We start from the raw sequence: 16,496 nt of genomic DNA, 5'->3' as shown, positions 1-16,496 counted from the left end.
TTCGATTTCACAGACGGCAATGAGGCAGCGGGTGTTCTCACCCGCGCTATATATATATATATATATATATATATATATATATATATATATATATATATATATATATATATATACACATATATATATATATACATATATATGTATATATCTTTTTATATAGATAGATAGATAGATACAATGTTCTGAATCTGTCTACATGAATTCTTGGAAATTGAATTGTTCTTTACAGAAATATTTCACACACAATTATGTCGTATATTTTTCCAATCTATCTTATTTCAGATCTCTTCACAATTTTTAATCGAACAACACTACCTTGACAGCAGCAGTGAAGAGCGCATGCACTCCTACAGCAGGGAGAGACAGCTATCTAGTGGACTGAGTCACATTTGAATGAGTCATGTCTCAGAGAGGAATTGATTTTTTTTAAGTTAAAGACAAAATAAAGAAAGAAATATATATATAAAACGTCAAATGAGATAATGTACTTCAATACAAGAAGACCTTGGAGTCCAAGAATAGGCCATATTTCATTGATAAAAAAAAATTGTGGTGCGACTCAGCTATGAGAGCAACAATTAAAGAACAAATTACCTGTATTCAGTTCTGTTCAAGGTGGTCTTACCTCATGCTGTCACTCCAAAGGGTTTTTCGCATGTAGGCTTTACACTGCTCTTTACACTGTCTGTTCTTGAATATCCAATTCTTCAACAGTTTCTCCATGCATCTTCATGAGTGCAAGCAGGGCTGTCAAGTTTCTGGATCTCAGCTCATAGTGTGATTTGATGGTTTGTGACTGGATGATGACGGCCAGTGTGTGCAGGACTTTGTCAGTAATAGCATGTAAGGCTTCATATATACAGATTTCAGTACATTATCACAGCCTCAAAAAAACAGACAGTATGTTTAATGTTTCACATTACCACAAGATAATAATGCTGTAGGAAATGCTGGAAATAACCTTAGGTCAGATGCATTTCAATTCTCATTACTTAAATACCCACAATTCATAGAAGTAAAGATATTATTTTGACAGATCTCCTATATAAAAACACTATTTTAGTCGACTATTAAGTTAAGTCAATATTCTCTGATTTATGATTGCAACATTTAGACTATTATCATACGTGCCTCGCTGTGAATGCCATGAATACGAACACACAAAGAAATACATCGCTCATCGGTAGTTGCTCTGACTGTCTACCCTTCACCTTCCTCCTGCATCTAAACACAACATGGGTATGGTTCTGCTCGTGGTTTCTGCCTGATAAAAGGACGTTTTTTTCCTGCTTTATGATGTGCTCGTCATATAAATACAACGCAGCGGTCAAGCATATGTACAATGTCTTCACAGTGCAGTTGTTAAACAGGTGCAATATACAAACAATGTCTATAATCCTGCCATTACCTCTGTTCACTCTCTCATATTGACATATCGTTCATCACCTCCGCCAAGGAGGTTATGTTCTTGATGGACTCAAGTTTGTCTGTACCTTGAAAAGAAATATGTGGACAAGGACTAACATTGGACCTAATGTAATCCAAGGAACATTTTGGGAGTGATCTGAATCACCGTCTGGATGGCTGCCAGAAGAGCTCAGCTGGAAGAGCACTTGGCATCTGATCCCTGATTTGGAAAGTCACCTGGGATCAGTGATCACTTTTAATGAGTGTCATTTTCACCTTTGAGCTGGTTGATTAGCTGCATTGTGGAGGTATGTACTTTATGATTGCTATCCTACTGCTGTTCCAATGCAGTACATTATTACAAACAAAACAAAACAGCTTCATTTCTTCAATATAAAAAATTTACTCGATGTTCCCTATAAGTCAAGTATTTCATTTTTATTCGGCTCCAACCACAAATTTTCATTTCAGTGCATGACCTGTTTTCCAGTAACTCTATTGTTCCTATTGTTACAGAGAAAATTGTGACTGTTGTTTATAACACCTTTTGAATCACTTGGTGCATTCGAGCGTCGCCTACATGATCGGCGATAGCTTGAGATACCAGGCGATGATGATGATCACCATGGGGGTGGACACTCTGGATGTAGTAGCACACTGTGTCTCAGGCGGAAGTGACAACAAAACACTCACAGAAGGGAGAAAGAGTCTCATGAGGTGAAGCAAAAGATTCTTAAGTTTATTACTACTGATGTAACTTGTCTGATACATTTCCAAGCTGTGGATCGATGCTGATGAACACAATAATAGCTTACTAAAGGAAAGTCTAGGACAGTGATGATCACTGAAACACTGCTGAACTCTGGGTCTTCTGAAAATCACAGAGCACTTGAATTTCATCAACTGTGTCTGACCATGTTCATGTGGAAGGGACCTAATGATCTTTTTCTGTTGACCAACTTCAGAGCCACGCTAAACACTCTGCCTTCCCCAATGCATTGAGATGCCGATCAGACCTGCTCCTGCGCCAGGCTGATTTCGAACGCACCCAACTGTTACTTCTGATCAACATGACGTTCCAAAATGAGTACAGTTGGAATGTTTAACAACACATAGCAATAGTTATACAGGCCAGTGGTGTCATTTCAAGGGTTACAAATAAAAAAAGTGACTTATAAAACTTCTATACAACTTAAATACTAACATTTGGCAAGAGTACTGACAAAATAAATGCAACTATACTTAACTATTCCTGAAGTTTAGAGGAATAGCAACTGAAATCTTCAATAGACCTGTTAAAAAGAGGTGGTTTTAGTAGAGGTGTGAAAGCTGTAATTTGGACATGCTGTGTCTGGAAGTGTGCGTGAGCGCGACTCTATGTATACTGATACAGGGGTTGTTCGTCAGGTCTGAAGCCGTACGCAGTCGCAGGTCGCCCTGACGTGGAGCAGGTCTGGTCAAACACATCCAGGGCGTCTCTGCTGAAAACAGAAAAAAAGTTACTATTTCCTTTTCAAATCTATGAAAACATACATTTATAGGTAAATGTGTTGAATAACAAACAAGAAGCCATAAAAGCAGCGGTCTTATCTTTGTCTAGATATCAGGCATTCACTGTAGCAAGCATTTCCACGTTCATTTCAGGGGCTTTCAAACAGGGTTTGGGTCCCAAAAGGAGCACTTAATGACATGCCCATACATTTCAAATTACAAACAAACCAACTCTATTGCAATTGGTTGCCATGATTATAGAATGTCACATACAGTAATATTCATTGAATTTACTTTTGTTGTGCGGCTTTGAGCAATAGCATTGATCAATTGAAAAGAGAGAAACAGAGGCACTTCTCCTCTGCGTCAGATTTATGATAAGTATGTTACAGTCCTCCACTAGGATTCATTATCAAGTTAAAGGGTGAAATGAGCAGAAGAGTGCAATTAGCACAAAAAAAACAAACAAACAAAAAACTGCAGGAAAGACACTTCTTGAAGCTCACCCAGGCAGATAATCTCCATTCTGAGCATGAAGGTCACTGAAAAAATCTGAGTTGCTTGACCCATCGACTGGAGTGATCCCATCTAAACACACAACAGAATGATTGGTTAACAGTGAATTTAAAGCAGCAGCGTTTTTTGCCTACTCACTCCTCCAGTGGCCTGCAATGACTGGTGCTACGCTTACACATGCTGGGTGCGCTCCTTTAGTTGTGTGACCAAAAGCACATGTATTTATATAAAAAATTAGTTCCACTTAAATTTCAGGTAGATTAAACACATTTAAAAAACAGGGCACTCTCTATAATCTCAGCGCATCATGCGTTCTGCTGAGAAGGTGATCGGTTTATTTTATTTTATTTTATTTATTAACAGCACTTTATTAAGCACTTTCCTAGTTGGTGGGACCCCCACTGACCATGGCAATAAATTCTATTCTGATTCTGATTTTGATAATGAAATTGTCCTCTGAGGCGCTTGTTTTTTAACCAGCTTTATTTTGCAACTTGATCAGATCAGCGATCAAATATTGCCACATGACTCTGAACCAAACTGAAACCCAGTTATAATGACCACGTTATTATTATTTAACCCTCAAATTTAATCTTGCTATGACTGGCAAAACCACCGCAACTCGAATGTCTTCACAAGGAGCTGTCCTTCCAAGAATTGGTCTTAAATAATAATAATAAACAAATCACGCACGCACACACACGTCGTATTATCTTTGTGGGGTCCTTTCACTGACATTGTGCTTTCCCCAGCCTCTCATACTAAAGTTAACCATTCAAAACAAACGGCTAACCTGAACCAGGACTCCTAAAACATTTTTGCTTACCATCTCACAGTCTTTTCTCTCTCTCCTCTCCATGTTTCTAAACCACCTGAGTCTTGCCTTCCTAACATTATCTCCTACCCTCTCCACATGAGCTGTCCATCTGATCTTTAAGTCTTATGAAACATATTTTTACATATTTACACCAACAAAACAATCATTATTTTATATGTTATCTACAATAATAGATTTGTATTCATCCACCTCAACACTCTCAGTGTTGTACAGTGCACGCTGCGATTGTCTGAATGGGATTCACTCAGAGAGAGAAACTAGAATACTGTGATGCTATGTTTGATCTGATGCCTCAGATGAAACGTGACTTCTTCAACAAATCATCTGAAAATCCTAACTGACCTCAATCAACAAGGGATAACCAGGCCAGTCACCTCTCACTATTCAGTTTTATCCTGAAACTTTGTCAGATTAAAAAAGTGCCTCTTTGCCTCAACAGGTAATTATGACAATTCAGTTCATTGTGTGCACATACCTGCACTGTAGAATAGATCCGTCCTGTCGTCATCGTACAGATATGGCTCAGACTCATCGATTTGGAGACTCTCCACCATCTCCAACCACTGGTTGTTGTGGAAACGGAACTTCTCAGACTGGATCTTTCTCCCCCACTCTTCATCATATTCCTAGAAGCAGAGAAAAACTTTGAATAGGACTGAATTCAGGCTAAAAGAATGTGCAGTCTACTTACAGCAATAATATCCAGAGTGTTGTCACACACTTTTCTGATCTCAGCATTCTTGTCATGCATCAGATCTATCAGGTAAGCTGGAGCTTCTGATGGTCACATGATCAGGAAAACATATCTTTGTTGTTCATGTATAATTTAACCAGCATACTTAATTTGACATGGTGATTTATGATTTTTCATGTTGACAGCAATGCAATGGTCAAGACACAGATGCTCATCTTGCAAGTTGTTAGAAACTGGCAGCCATATCAACAGATAAATGTGTTTCTCTTCATCATGCTCCATATGTAACATGCTGCAAACCTGAAAGGATACGAGTATCTTTGATGATAACGTCTCGAGTGGCCTGATGAAAAACCATCTGGTAAAAAACATAAACGATCTGACAGACAAATTCGTCGTCTTCCTGTTGTGCTACATTCAGGAGAAAAAAGACATTTAACATGTGTGATCTCGAACATCTTGTAAAAACATCTCACCATTGAGAAGCTCAATCAAAGCAGGGATAACTCCAGATTTTGCCAACATGGCTGCACAGGCGTCGTCCATGGACACTGTTCCGATCAATATGACCACTTCTAGGATTAGATCATCCTCTGCTGAGCCTAGACCACAGTACGCACACATGCAGGACACAAACGTTACAAAGTATACTGCAGTATATCATATACTGGCAACTGCTACCTGCCTAAAATGCTGGAAAGGCTGTCTGTGCATACACAAGTACTGGCTGCAACTGAGGGCTACAATAGTCACATTACCATGGTGGATAATCTATCTATTCAGATCATCAACGTGTCATCACGACTGTACTTGATCCATATCATAATATCATTACAATACAGGTTGCTATTTGGATGTTGATAAAACAGTGCTGATGGACCCTGAATGTAACTTCAATTCTATGAACACATGCCAAGCCCTCTAATGGGCTTCGCTACGGAGAAGGCGGCCGAAAAGAATGGAATTTTGCTACACAGCATTCATGATGGGGGTCAAAGAGTTTTGACATTTAATTCTTTGTCTAGCGTCAAAACGATATTAAGCAAAGAATTAATAGTGCAACAATATCATGCTTTCAGTTCAAACAATACAGACGGCGATCAAGCCTAGCTGTTTCAAAAAGAAAACACATATTATGAATTGATATGCCTATTAGTCATCAACAGAATGGTATTTATGGTTATTTGCTCGGAATGTTTCAATGATTAATTGGCCTGAATGATTAGGCTTACCATAATGACTTACCATGTCTCAGTTTCTCTTTAAGAAAGGGCACCAAGTTGTATTCCTTCAGCACCAATTCCCAGTCCAGTTCAGGGATTGTGAGGTTAGCCAGTGTACCGAGACACTCTAGAACCCAGGCCTCGTCCTGCTCTGCCCGGATTTCAGCAGCAAGGTCACCCACATAAGCCTGAAGGGGATGAAAACAGCCTTTTCTAGACTCCCTGAGCAAGATAAAAGATGTACAGATGCTCTTGGCGACAAACCAGCACCTGCATGCATTAAATAATACAAGTCAATCAGTAAGTTACACATGGGAGAAAACATTATCATAGATCGCCCACAACCTGTTGGTGGAAAGAAGCAGCACCCCCAAGTGGCCAACCGGTGTAATGAACTATGGGTATTGAAGAACGTTTGTCATAGAGGGTTAGTGAGATGGCTGATCCTGCTCATCTCAGAGCTTGTCATGTACCAGGTCTCTTGAACATCAGAGCAGACAGGATGTCAAACTGGGACCATCTCATGGGTGGGTGGTAACAGTGATCTGGTTGTGGTACAGGGAACCAGTTGTCTATCTGGGCCACATAATTGAATGTGAAATGTAAACTTTGCTTGTCTTTCAGCGCAGAAAATCGTGGGCTGGGGTTGGTTCCATGGTCAAAGGCATCTTACTTTTTACTAAGTCAGTCTTTCTCACAAGTTGATAGGGGACAACTTCCAGACCCCGAAGTGACCATTTCTAGACTTGTGTGTCTTGATGGCATTCAATCCTATGCCTCACATCATGGATGTGCAGGCTGTACCCAGTGTAGGCTTTGGGTTATGACTGGACAGAGTCTCTTTGTCATTTAGATAGACTGTGTGTGACGGATGATGATCAGTTGGATAAGCATCAACAGGACAGCATTTTGCTCAATGGATTTGTGAGGCCACCATAAAGGGAGCAGCTAAAGCTAAGGCTGACAGCTCACTCTATGAGCACAAACTATACTTCCACAGTACTGTGAAGGGCAGAGCCTACTTGAGCTTTTGGCCAACCAAATAAATGCTCAAGTTTAAGGTTAGGCCTTGGAGTGGCCATGCCAATAGCCCTTTCGATAGCCTTGAAAGTAGTGAAGTTATATTTAGGTATTATCGGGTACCATTTCTCGTTTAGGATAATTCCGTTTCAAAGTGTTTTTGTAAATCAAAACTGAGTTAAACCAGCACTTCCTAGTTCTGTCGATGAACTACAGAATAGAATATGCAAATGTTAAATCATATAGCTTATGAGCTACATTGATTTACTCACAATAAACAATGCTTTTGTGGGCCCGTCATGTTGAGAGATGTTTCTGATCATCTTCATCAAAAGACAGTCCTTCATTCGGAGAGCTCTCCTCATGAGAGTGGACAAGCTGTTTTCTGATCAGAGAAAAACAACAGGGCAGAAACGAGATCAGATATTATAGATATACATAGATGGCAGGGTTTGAGTTGGCCTAAATCAAATCCCAATTGTTCTCTATGGAAATAGCTTATCACTAGACATAATGGGCAGTGTAAGACACACAAAAATGCTAACATAAAAAGCCACAAGAAATGTTGATATATGCACTTGGGTTCGTCTGTAATTTCCAAATTTACCTCACCTACCACCACAGTTAAGCAAGAACATTACTGAGTTAATGCCCAAATAACAAATTGATAAAACTGATAACTAAAAGTGTTGGTTATGTAGGTATTTGTGTGGAAAAAAAAGGTTCAGCATAGCTGCAGAGTGGAGGTAGAAGTAGAGGAAAGGCCAGTCGCGTGGTTAAGAAATGTGGAGGCTTGGCTGTCAAGAAGAACAGAAAAGACTCGTTTCTCAACTGTATTGTGATCACAAAGTACAGCAGACCACAGCGCCAGAATTGATGTGTTCATATAGTTTACAGACTCTTTTCTGCATTTAATTTTGGGGATCAATTGAGTATGTGTGAGACAGGTGAGTCAAAAAGAGTATTCGTTGGTGCTAAAAATTGTAAACATGTTCAGCCACCAACATTGCTACTAATGTATCTCCAGAAATATTCAAGGGAATATTATATATACAGTTTAGTTTTATTTAATGTGGGTGTATCACTGGTGTCATAATTGCATTATTGAAATGCGTTGGCAAGCGCTTTGACTGACTCGAAACATAAAAAGTAGATCCCCATTTAAAAAAATGTAGGCCATCCCTGGTCTACTGTATATACAGTACATCAAATTAGGAACCAGCTTTGTCAGTCACAACCATGTTCTACCATAACAACGTCATGTTCTAGAATGTCTTAGGGCTATTTTTTTCATTGCTGTTTTGCTTACTGTAAGTATACTGTGAAAAGTAGAGATCACTGTAACGGTCAGTTTAATCAATACATATGAAAATGTGCACCTTCACACATGAGCTGGGCGCTCATCTTATTAGCTGCCAGGTTGACGCATATGGAGATGAGGGTAGCTTCAAATTCTCCCTCACCATGAGAAAACAGCATTTGCATGAGCTGAAAAGTAATACACTAACATGAGAACTTTTGTCAGGAAAATTCAATGTTATTCCACATTTGGAATTATACCTGGGGTATGCAGCCAGTGTAGACGAACATGGGTCTGAAGCGGTCCTCCATGCTGATGTGATAGAGGATGCTCAGAGCTGGTCCGCCGTTGTTTTCATCAGCTGGACAACAGATGGACTGGTCAGTAGCTACTGGTTAAATCAAACAGTCAAAGAATCTATTTGCTCTTGTGTACCTAACAAAGCTGCAAGATTGGGCAGCAATCCCACTTCCACCATTTTGGCTCTGAGTCCAGTATCAAAGGACAGGTTTAGCAGAAGACGTAGGACTAAATTCAGAAGGTCTTCATTTTCACAGGGAACCAGACGAGCCAATCTCTCCAGAGTGTCCAGCTCAGCCTGACAAGCACATGTGTCAACATGGATGGGGGTAATTTACAAGCTTTCTTTTATACCACAAAATGATCAGACAGAGACTACTATGTTTTAGGTCTAAATAAAAGAGAGAGATGATTCATGACCGAAATAATGCATTTCAAATAATCTGCATTTCAGATAAAGTAATAAAAACAGTTACAGTTTTGACGTGTTCAAAAGCCCACCTGGAGCTGTCTGGCCAGTATCAGCATAATGGCTGTTTGAGCAAATGCTTTCCAATCAGATCAGTGTCACCATGAGTTATTTGGAAAAAAAAATGTACGTTTTTACAGACCATGTCGTTTTTGTTTTCCAGGAAGATGGACAGCTTTTTCAGAAAGGACACCACCAGGACCAGCAACTCTTCATCATCTCGTTCCAGAACCCTCACCAGCAGACCCACTATGTTCTTATTCCTCATCTTAAGCTCTGTCCTTGTGTCCTCGGCAAGATTCAACAGAAGGTATAGAGCCACTGGGAGACAAAAAGGGGATAACATTTAAATGGACCCCTCCGAATTACATAGGTATAGTATACAAGTCACTTGACACCTGATTTCCCCCCCTCCACTCAAGCTCTCTGCAACTCAGGGATAATGAACATCTGCGGCACATATGGTGTGACAAAATTTAGTATTAAATGAAATAATGAACTAACTAATAAACTAATTTATTTTTGTTTCACACAAATACAGGAATGATTCAAAGTTTCCTTCAGCGTATGTGATTCTGTTCTCCTCTGTTCTTGTACCCAGTGCAAAATAAAATAAATAAAAACAAAATATATGAGAACCAATATATATAAACATTTTAATAAATGTATTATTTGCATTTTTTATATTTTTTGATCCATAAATAATCAAATAAATAATAAAAAGCATTTTAGATCTTTATATGCTGTGTTATGTTTAGTTGCTCCGCACTGCTTTTCGCTATGACAGTTAGAAACCCAATCATTTACCTCTGAGCAGTTGCTCCTGCTTGGCCAGCAGACTGTGGTACTTCCTCAAAGATTTATCCTGATCCCTCCTGAGAGATCCGTTCTCTGGCGCAGACTCACGTACACAGATGATAGTTAAAGAACTTAAACACTAGTACAATCATAATCAAAAACAACAGTGTGGTTGTTTGGACATCAGAATGGATATAAGCTTTGCTCTTCTTGGAGAGTTCTTCTCGCCACACATCATGTCTCTTCAGCTCATGTTCCACCACAGACATACATAGTACTCCAATTTTATAGTGACTCACTACTCCGTGGAACTGAGAGAAACTGGTGAGAGATCACACACACTAGTACTTCAAGGTCACAAGGAAGTATTTTAACAAAACCGGGAAATTAGGTGGTTTACCTTGAAAAGCAGAAAAAAATGTAAATGATAATGGTAGCTAGTTCCACACTCTGCTTCCAGTCCTCTCGCAAAACTCGGGCCAGGGCACCAATAGCAGCCTCTATAAGCCAAACAACAGATCAAGAATATCACATCCTTCACTTATGTTGACATTGATTAGGTCTAGGAAAAAAGGTGCAGACATATTAAAATTGCTATTGTTAATGTTCAATCAATGACCCACGATAACGGCTGAAAGGGATGCAGAACTTACCTCCCAATGTGAAACATGACTTTTTCTACAACTAAATTTCATACATAGCCATGTTTTAAGGAAGAGAATGAATAACAGTAAAGCTGGAATAATAAGTGCTGTAACACGACATCATATAAGTGTAATTGTATGATTGATCATTTGCAGTACAACTTCAACATGAAATAAAAAAATATCTTGATTCATTTTGAATCTTTGACCTATCTCCTCGACAGAATTGGTGCAGCTCAGTCAAACTTGTTGGCTTTCTGACATGGACCTGTTTCTTCAGCATTGTCCACATGTTCTCAATGGGGTTTAAGTCAGGACTTTGGGAAGGCCAATCTAAAACCTTAATTCTACCCTGATTTAGCCATTCCATTACCACTTTTGATGTGTGTTTGGGGTCACTGTCCTGTTGGAACACCCAACTGTGCCCAAGACCCAACCTTCGGGCCGATGACCTCCTCACAGGCCCACAGCATAATACTACCACCACCGTGCTAGATGGTAGGCATGGTGTTCTTGGGGTTAAAGGCCTCACCTTTTCTCCTCCAAACACATTGCTGGGCATTATGGCCAAACAGCTCAATTTTTGTTTCATCTGACCACAGAACTTTCCTCCAGAAGGTCTTATCTTTGTCCATGTGATCAGCAGCAAACTTTAGTTGAGCCTTAAGGTGCCGCATTTGGAGCAAGGGCTTCCTTCTTGCACGGCAGCCTCTCAGTCCATGGCGATGCAAAACACGCTTGACTGTGGACACTGACACCTGTGTTCCAGCAGCTTCTACTTCTTGGCAGATCTGGTTTGGGTGCTCCTGGGTTGACTCTTCACCCTCCTGTCCAGTTTTCTCTCAGCAGCAGGTGACAGCTTGCTGATAGTGGCAGTGACAAACCAGTGCCATGCACTTTATACTTACTATCAATTGTTAGCACTGTTGCTCTCGGAACATGCAGCTGCTTTGAAATGGCTCCAAGTGACTTTCCTGACTTGTTCAAGTCAATGATTCTCTTTTTCAGATCTGTGCTGAGCTCCTTTGACTTTCCCATTGTAGCGTTTGTGGGTGTTTTTATCCAATGAGCCCTTTTTAAATGGCCTCAGAGAAGTCACCAGCTGTAGCCACTCATGATCACTCACAAGAAGTTAAGAGGCCATGCTATGAAGCTCATGTCATTGACACAACTTTTTAAGTCTCCAAAATTGCTCATTGATGTTGCTGTATGTATATTTTTGACCCAGCAGATTTGGTGGCACTTTCAGTTTACGCATAATAAAATCATAAAAGAACCAAACTTCATTAATGTTTTTTGTGACAAAGAAGGATCTGTTCCAATCGCTATATCAGAGAAAAATCAGAAATAGCCGCAAACTCAAGTATATAAGTACCATTGTGCAGCAGCTCCTCCAGGTTGTCAGGATTGCGGGCAAGCTTCAGAATGAGAGCTGAGCCTCTGATCTTCTCTGGGATGCCTTCATAAAGCAGCTCCACATACTCATCCACACGAGTGACACTGGCATCCTCATTTAACTGCACACATTTTATACATGCACAAACGTTTTCCTTTGTTCTTATAAATCCTTTAAGTGAGAAAAAAACTCTACCTCTAATCCATCAAAAGCAGTCAGAACTTTGGGCTTATCTGGCCTCTTTTCTTTTTTCATGGCTGGGGAGATACAAAAACAAAGTATTAAGGGTCCATATCATTATGAAATGCCCATCAACAACAACAATTACAACGTGTTGATGATCTACAAACGTGAGGACATTACATGTCACATTCTGTCTATACACTATAGATCAATGTTGATGCACCAATTCTTCGTCATTCGTCAACGGCACTCCTCTTCCCACACACTTACAGCAAAGAAGACGGTCAAAAGCGCAACTTGTAGCTCTTTTTTAACCTGATGTGCCTCTTAACTTGACCACACACCTTCACGACAAGACAAAATAAATGTGCTCCAAAATGTGAAGAAATAAAGACTCAGCTTTGTTCTGAAGCAAGTTGATGCAAAGAATGTTAAGGATTTGTCTGGAAACTCCCCAAACTACAATAAAATCATGCAAAACAGAATTGATCAAATCGAAACAGTAATTTAAAGTAAATAAATAAATCCTAATATATTTTGCCATATTGCCAACCCCTTACTGGAGACATTTGAAACAGATACATTTTCTGCAAAAGGCATGCCAAAATAGCCGAGTGTCAGTAGCTACACTCTTTACACAAATTAAAAGAGATTTTCTACGGGACCTTTGACTAAGCACAAGTGCGTTTTGGCTGAGGTTCCTTTGGTGGTGTGCCTCAGGATTTTTTTCCATTAACCAAGTGTGCTGTCTCTTAAAAAAGGTTGAAAAACAGTGGCCTAATGAATGTATCAACTTGTTACTTGCATTTAATACTGACCTTTGCTTTCTACTGGGGATGGTTTCCTGTTCTGTAAGTAGTAGAGAAGCTGCTCTACCTGAGGCAAACGGGATGGAGGAATGAGTTTACATTCCTCCACCACTTTCTTTGCCAGAGCTCCCACATCTGTGCTTGGAGAGAGGCTTTTCACACGAATGCTGGAGAAAGGCAAAATTACTGCATTGTTTGACACACACTGAATAATATTAAGAATTGTCTTTTGAATGAGTGGCAATGAAATAATATAATCAATAATCAGTGTACACATGTCACCTACATTTTTTGGCCCTCTTTACGTTCTCCCACCATCTGTCCACCACTCTCTCCCAGTATGGACGCTTTCACCTCATAGTGGACCACAAGTGCCTTCTCAGTGGGATGGACATCCAAGCTGCCAGGCGTCACTTTCCTGATGTAGAACAAGCAAATACAAAAACTTAGTGATTGGATACTTTAAAACTAGTCACATCAATCCAAAAAGGTTTCATTTTGACACACCTCACATCAATGAGCAAATCAATATGTATAACAAAGTGTCTTTTATACATGGAAACTTTCATGACAAATACAGAGGCATAAAATTAATTGCCATCTATTAAACTGTTGTGATAATGAGCAACAACATCGACCTGAGACACCAGTCAGTATTCAATCTGGCAAAATCTGGACAATCTGTGGTGGCTAGAGGTTACCAGTACAGATGGTATACTGCAGTAAAATTTAGTCTCTTTTGTAAATTACTAGAAACCCTTTTTTGTCACTATTTTACCAATAACTCTTGGTGACTTATTGAGGATGGAGCGAGCTCTGTTTATATTGTGTTCATCATTGGAATACGTCTCACATAAAGCAGTGATTTTGCGTTTTACTCTGGTTAAAAAAGTGGGCGCTTGGTCGTGGGCACCCTGTTGGCCATGAGTCTTTGTGTGTACTGTTAACATCAGAATTAGTTGAAACATGACACGAAAGGGACATAGTAGTTTATACAAACTTTGTGTACATTTTCTTTTTAACGTTTCGGTGCATTGTTTTCTCAAGGTGCACAATTAACATGCAACAGAAAGGTTGTTGCACTCACATGCTCACATCAAGTCTAAGGAATGTTACTGAATTTGAACACATAGTGGAGAAGTATGAGCAGAGAATTATTCATTTAGTTTGATCTGCCTGATGCAGGGCTTTCAAAAGTCAGGTTCAACTATAACTTCAAATGGATCTCAGCATGTAATGTGACATCACTCTCAACAGTAAAGTCCGTTACTGTGACTTGAACCTGAACAATTCCCATGATGCTTTGCAGCCCAGTCAACCAATCACATTGTTCATCAGTAAAATGGGGAATGTATGGGCATCTGATGTATGTTGCTAAAAATATAAGATTGATCCTGGTCTCATCAGACCAATGAAATTAAAGGCATGTTATTTACATAAAAGCACTCAAATTCACTTTTCATCCATGAGTTTAACACTAGCCGACAGGCTGTCCAGCGTCTGCTTCCACAAACCGGCTGTGGGGGAAGCTCCGGGAAATATACCCGGGCGAGTGCACGTGTCATTGTTACTGCCAACAAAACACCAATAATTTTCATCCGTGTGGTGCGAGGAGTTCTTACTATATTGGCGGAAAGATGCACGTTCGTTTTCAACACCAGTCTCAATGATGGAGCCCATTTTCAAAATTTGTCGGAAGTGATGTCACGTATTTTTGTGCATTTTTAAATCACTGACCTTTCTATGATGTAGACCACACTGCTGCTTCTAGATCATGCAAACGTATTTGCATTGCATCTATGCAGTCATTCAATTGCAACCATACAACCCCGTGTTTACAAAGAGTTATGTGAGGAAATGTAAAGTCATTCCACTTTTTAGATTCGATTAGATGGGCTTTATTAGTCAAACAGTGGGGAAATATTGTTTCATTATTCCACAAAAAATATATTTTGTTTTGCATTTTTAAGGTCGGTAGATCAAGAGCTGTCAAAGTCTGGTCACCCATGTCTGTACTGCATATGGGGCTCACACAAGCGACAACATCGACTTACCGCCATGCATTGCGCTCAGCTAGCGTATTAGCAAAACACGGATAGAAGAAAGGCCAAACGGTCAGAGGCGAACTCCCTTCACAATTCTGTCAAAATAACCTACATCCTCTGGAAAGAACCAAACTGCAACATGACTTAGATTATTGTCGTCATACACTTACATTATCTGTTTAACTACATTTCGATGTCGTCTAGACAGCTCATGTGTTTGCCGGTGATGCTTTTGTTGTCCATCTCGGAATACGCCCCGGTACAAAACAACACCTCACGTTTCAAGTTATTATCCCTACGAGCTCGCTGGAGTACAAAATCCTACAACATGCGCAGATATTATTTATCTCGCGAGTCATATTTGGTTTCCATTAAGAAGATACTGTAGCGAATGTTTTTCCACCATGAACATGCCTGACCGAAAGGAATTATCAAAGATCAAAAAGCTTATCGAGGCGTTTATTACACAGTAAAATGTGACGAGTACGTGGTCACAACGAACAAATAACTCTTCATTTGGTACAATTCACATAATCGGCATTATAAGTCAATACAATTAAAACACGCTCCTTACCGTTTCAGATAGCACGCGTCATCCTGCATCTTCCACAAGCTGAGTTCTTGCTATTCTGAACAAATGTTTGTCGTGGTCACAAACGACAGAATAATATACGCTAATATCCTGATGATGGTTTCGCTGCAAACATCGCGGTGGTGAACTGAAGGCGTGTGTGTGTGTGTGTGATTGGTGCTAATATTCCCAGTGATTTGTCTCGCAGGTTTCACTTTTTTTTTAAAAATTCTAAATCATAGCTTTCCTTTAACGGGACAGTGAATAGAATTCTAAGAAGAGCAACATTGTACACATTCCGGTTTGACATAGGAGTTTGCTTATTACAGTGTTTTCCAGTGGGAGCCTGCTAGTCATTACTCGCGGAAGAAAACTAACCGAGCTAAAAGGACATTTAATCCCGTTCCTTTAAGGAGTTTTCTCCTGAATCTCACTGCATCAATTTCCTGACCTTGTCTTTTAGATTAAAGACAATCCATTAACCAGTACAGTTGTCTGCTCTGTTCCGATCTTACATGATAAAATGAGAGGAATATCCTTTTTTATTTGAAAATTATTTCTTCTTTTAGTTTTTTTCCGAAATAATTTGTTAAATAACTAACGTGTCATTTGTTAAAACTATATCATTGTCATTAAATAATTAATAATAAATTGTTAATTCAGTCTTTGTTTTTATTTATTTATTTATTTATGGCAATTTGTGCATTTACAGACACTGCAGGTCATTTCTACTTTACCCCATCAGACTGGTAACATGTTCGTCGACCACACTAAAGGCTCAAATTATCTTTA

The 16,496-nt window shown here is 39.5% G+C and overlaps 1 protein-coding gene across 2 annotated transcripts; it reads right to left on the bottom strand.

The window, feature by feature from the left end:
- Positions 1–1,972: 1,972 nt before the first annotated feature.
- On the bottom strand, positions 1,973–16,468 carry LOC128769580 (kinesin-associated protein 3-like). 2 transcript variants are annotated; one of them, XM_053883407.1, is made up of 20 exons: positions 15,708–16,468; positions 13,375–13,506; positions 13,098–13,255; positions 12,292–12,353; positions 12,076–12,217; positions 10,457–10,556; positions 10,253–10,377; positions 10,066–10,164; positions 9,401–9,579; positions 8,925–9,087; positions 8,750–8,850; positions 8,569–8,677; positions 7,462–7,574; positions 6,192–6,357; positions 5,423–5,548; positions 5,259–5,357; positions 4,944–5,029; positions 4,728–4,878; positions 3,405–3,486; positions 1,973–2,885 (listed from the first exon to the last, which is right to left on the bottom strand). In XM_053883407.1, the coding sequence occupies exons 1-20, from the start codon at positions 15,734–15,736 to the stop codon at positions 2,783–2,785; spliced, it is 2,325 nt and encodes a 774-aa protein (XP_053739382.1). In that variant the 5' UTR covers positions 15,737–16,468; the 3' UTR covers positions 1,973–2,782. The 2 variants fall into 2 exon arrangements, with proteins under 2 accessions (XP_053739382.1, XP_053739381.1); XM_053883406.1 differs by having other exon boundaries at positions 1,980–2,888.
- Between the last annotated feature and the right edge of the window lie 28 nt (positions 16,469–16,496).

The sequence above is a fragment of the Synchiropus splendidus genome, chromosome 13, assembly GCF_027744825.2.
Source record: "Synchiropus splendidus isolate RoL2022-P1 chromosome 13, RoL_Sspl_1.0, whole genome shotgun sequence".
Lineage (NCBI taxonomy): Eukaryota > Metazoa > Chordata > Actinopteri > Syngnathiformes > Callionymidae > Synchiropus > Synchiropus splendidus.
The sequence above is the reverse complement of the archived record's forward strand: the minus strand, read 5'-3'. Positions and strand labels throughout refer to the sequence as shown.